Source organism: Plectropomus leopardus, unplaced genomic scaffold (assembly GCF_008729295.1).
Source record: "Plectropomus leopardus isolate mb unplaced genomic scaffold, YSFRI_Pleo_2.0 unplaced_scaffold28828, whole genome shotgun sequence".
In the NCBI taxonomy this organism is placed as follows: Eukaryota; Metazoa; Chordata; class Actinopteri; order Perciformes; family Serranidae; genus Plectropomus; species Plectropomus leopardus.
Genome location: NW_024631410.1, coordinates 1 through 4,084, shown reverse-complemented (window position 1 = coordinate 4,084; position 4,084 = coordinate 1). Strand labels below are relative to the sequence as shown.

Below are 4,084 nucleotides of genomic sequence, written 5' to 3'. Positions count from 1 at the left end.
ACACACACACACACACAGACACACACACACACACACACAGACAGACAGACACACACACACACACACACACACAGACACACACACACAGACATGCACACATTAAGCATCTTTACAGTTTAACCCTTAGAAACCTGAGTAATGATTTGATATCTTTTTAAAAATGAGGAGAAGGCATCAAGCAGCTGGAGACGAAATGTCCTAAAAATGAACAAAAAAAGGAAAAAACTTTGACAAAAGTTACCTGAAAATGAACACACACACAATAAAAGAAAAACAGGAAGGAAAAAAGCTGCAATTAAAATACAAATAATTCCCTTAAATAAGGTTAAAAAAAAATTGTGTGTTTGTTTTTGTTAAAGTGTCATTTTATTTTATTTTATTTTGGATAATTTCATAAAACTCTCCACTTTTTCAGAGCTAGTTTTGAGGTCATTTTCTTGCTTTGTTGCTCGGCGCCTTTTTTCCCTCACGTTCAATCTGCTCGGGTTTTAAAGGGTTAAACAGCCTGCAAAAGGCATCTGAATGCAGCACAAGAAAACTGATGTCAGTCCAGGCTCTAAAGGGTTAAACAGCCAAACTTTCCCCTGAGGGTTTCTGCGTATCAGACGTTGAGCTGATGTGACACGTCCGTCCAACAACAGGAAGGACACCTGGACAGACGCCGTCCAAAACCGCTTTAACCCTTTGAAATCTGAGCAGTTTGACCTCATTTCTGTCAAAAACACGGTGAGAAGGCAACGAGCAACGAAGGAAGAAATGACCCCAAAATTAATCATAAACTAGTAAAAAGTACGAGAAAATTACCTGAAAATGACTGAAAAAAGGGAGGAGCCTGGTAGCTCACCTGTGTGCTGCACGTCTTCCCCGCTCTCCCGCTTTCACACAAAAAATAATCATTTTTTTTAAGTAACCTGGAAGAAGTGTTGAAAAACTCCAATTCTTAAAATAATTTGAAGCAGAATTATGATCGTCAGAAATATAATTTCTCCGTCTTTTTTCTTTTTCCTTTAACTTTTATAAAAATCATTTCCTAAATGAACTCATTTCCTGCAGTTGGTGGATCGTGTCTCACTGCGTTGCTCGTTGCCTCGTCAGTGAGCTCAGAGTTCAAAGGGTTAAATTCGTGTCGTGGCGTCTGAAAGAAGAGCGACGTCGCTCCGGGTTTCAAAGGGTTAAACCAGTCCAAACTGGTCCGAACGAGGAGCGACATCAGAGCGCAGCAGCAGGTCCAGAGCGCTCCGGACCACTTCAAAGACGTGTGAGCATCAGGCGGACTGCAGTCTGACCCTGATCCAGTCCAGTTCAGACCTGTGCGGTCCACTTCAGACCAGTTCAGACCAGTACAGACCGTTTCAGACCAGCGGGGTCCAGCGCAGGGTGCCGATGGAGATCAGGGTCTGGCAGGTGGCCGAGTCGAGCCACACGGACTCGACCAGACTGAAGTGCAGGAAGCCGAGAGCGAATCCACAGCCGACGTCCGACAGGTGGTGTTTACCCAGCAGTACCCGGGACACGCCCACCAGCACCGCCCACAGGTACAGCAGGATCCTGAGGGGCACCTGGAGGACAGGAAGACACTGAGTCAGGACACCGAGTCAGGACACTGTGAGTCCTGGACATATGAAACAGAGACTGACCGCCAGAACCAGGTGTGTCAGCAGGAACTTGGACACCATGACGGCTCGGCTGGCGTGAGCCGCCGGGAACGAGTACAGATCCATCGCCACGTAGTCCAGGAACCCCGGAGGGAAGTCCCAGGGTCCTCGCCGTTTGACCAACTTCTGCACGCCAGCGACCGTCATCAGGTCCAGAATCAGAGCTGCAGGAGACAGAGAGACATGTTGGACAGCAGAGACAGAGACAACCAAACCAAATAATAAAGAAAATGAAAACCACACCAGCTGCTGGACCCGTGCCACGAAAACGCAACACAAACTTCAGTTATCTGTGGCTCGAAACACGACGACGGTACACGATGTGAGCGCCGTGATGGATCAGAAACTGAAAGAGACTTGGACAGACCGGGCTGCCTACAGAGGACAGGCTGCGTCCATCGACACAATTCGTATGAAGACATCACCCACAGTGTATCCGAATGTTTGACTGTAAATTCTGCTGTAAAAATAAACCTGCAAATTACTGCTGAATAAATCTTTAATGTTCGTGAGAAAATTGACAAAATGTTGCTGTCACTGTAGATTACGTGAAACATTTCAGAATTTTTGGCAGCAGTTTGAAATCCGCACAGACAGCTGATATCCTGCCCCCTGCTGGTCGGCTCAGTCACAGGTTTCTGTGTGCTGGACAGCAGAGAGACAGAGGACACGTTGGACCGCAGAGACAAGAGAAATGTTGGACAGTAGAAACAGGAGACGTGTTGGACAGCAGACACAGAAGACGTGTTGGAGAGTAGAGACAGGAGATGTGTTGGACAGCAGACACAGGAGACATGAAAATTGTCTCACCCAGCAGCAGGTTGACGAGGACTTCCTGTCCTGCCAGTGTGTTGCTCCTCCAGAGACAGACAAGTGTCCCGCAGAGCCAGGGGAGGGCGTGTCCAGTGAGGGCCAGCAGCGTCACCATGGAGCGCAGTGGGGCCCCGGAGCCACCGTGCGTCCCCACGCAGATGCCGAGACGTTTGGACAGACTGATGTCGATGGCGAGCAGCGAGTTCATGGCAATGCCTCGAAAAGACGGATTCAGCTGCATGCAGTCCGACTCCGGCCAGCGGGGCGCGTCCTTCGCTCCGCCATCAGCTGCTGAGCCCCCCTCTGAGGAGTCCCTGGACCCCCTGAGGACAGAGACACCAGGACAGACCACGAGAACAGGTTACTGCTGAAACTCTGCAGCCGTGAGTCCGAGTTCGTGTTTGTCCCTGACAGGATCAAACAGTTTCTGCTACATAATGAGGGGATCCCAACAGAGACAGTTTAAAGACGCAAACTTACAAGAGAAAATGATTTTATATTCCTGCAGATTAAAAAGGGAAATTTACAAAACAACAATGACCTGAAAGTAAATATTTGCAAAACATTGTATTCTCTGGGAATAAAATCCAGAATTAACAAGAAAAAATAACTGATATTCTGTTTCAGTTTCTGAGACTCAGAAACTGAATCAGACTCAGAAACTGAATCTGTCCGTGTTTTCTGTAAATTCGCGACTTAAATCCCAGAGATCTCCAGGTGTTTGTTTTTAATTAACCGCTTAAATCTGAGAGAATATCAGAGAATTTTTTACTTTGCAACTTTATTTACAAAGACTCTCCAGGTTTTTTCCCTCATAAATTCACCACTTAAATACCGAAGAATAACGTTTTTATTTTTCTGGTTGATTTATGAATTTAATCTCAAAGAATATCTGTCCTTTTTCTTTCATTTTTGATTTTTTAAAATAAATCATAAATTTAATTCCAGACAATATTTTTTTCCTCATGAATTTCAGACTTAAACCGCAGGGAATATCAGTTTTTATTTTTCTCGTAAATGTGTGACCGGAGAACACAATATTTTCTCAGAAATGAACAAATTTCACCTCCAAAGAATCGGAGGGTTTTTGTGGTTTTGAGCTTCGTCTCTGTCGCGATCCTTCGTGCTGCAGTCGGACTCGGAGAGACCAGGTGATCCTGTCAGAGGTCTCTCTGCAGCCTCAGGCCGTTAACTGGGAGCTCTGGACCCTGGCCCCGGGACCCGGTCCTGGTCCCGGTCCCCAGGGTCTGGATCCTCTAAATGTGAGTGGTGATGTCAGTGGGCGGAGCCTGAGAGCCTTACCTCCCCCCTCGTCCCTCCCCGGCGTCCTCCTGCTGACTCGGCTGTCTGCTGGCCCTCCTCAGACCACCGCCCCCCCGGCCCTCCCCCGGGCCCGGCTCCCTGCGGGGGGGCTGGTTAAGGGACATGAACTCGGGCCGGTTCAGGACATTGTTCCGGTCTCTGGCCCTGGACCGGGCCTGGCTTCCCGGCATGTCGGAGCTGCTGGAGGCGAGACGGCGTGCGGAGACGGATCGGGTCTGAGACTCTGAGGGACTCTGAGGGACTCTGCTAAAAATAGACCAGCTGGCCTTCTTCTTCTACTGTCAGCTGTTCGG

The 4,084-nt window shown here is 48.1% G+C and overlaps 1 protein-coding gene across 1 annotated transcript; it reads right to left on the bottom strand.

The window, feature by feature from the left end:
• Positions 1-749: 749 nt before the first annotated feature.
• LOC121938205 (inactive phospholipid phosphatase 7-like) lies at positions 750-4,023 on the bottom strand. The gene is made up of 4 exons (XM_042481479.1): positions 3,771-4,023; positions 2,466-2,791; positions 1,638-1,819; positions 750-1,559 (listed from the first exon to the last, which is right to left on the bottom strand). Exons 1-4 carry the CDS (start codon positions 3,959-3,961, stop codon positions 1,353-1,355), a joined length of 906 nt encoding a protein of 301 aa, XP_042337413.1. The 5' UTR covers positions 3,962-4,023; the 3' UTR covers positions 750-1,352.
• Between the last annotated feature and the right edge of the window lie 61 nt (positions 4,024-4,084).

What these genes read in the sequence shown, in the direction of transcription:
- LOC121938205 (XM_042481479.1), bottom strand. Translation starts at nt 3,961, where the DNA reads ATGCCGGGAAGCCAGGCCCGGTCCAGGGCCAGAGACCGGAACAATGTC. An exon ending in GGGGAGGGACGAGGGGGGAG is followed by an intron (nt 2,792 to 3,770) that starts GTAAGGCTCTCA and finishes CTCTGTCCTCAG; the next exon opens with GGGGTCCAGGGACTCCTCAG. An exon ending in TGACACACCTGGTTCTGGCG is followed by an intron (nt 1,560 to 1,637) that starts GTCAGTCTCTGT and finishes CCTGTCCTCCAG; the next exon opens with GTGCCCCTCAGGATCCTGCT.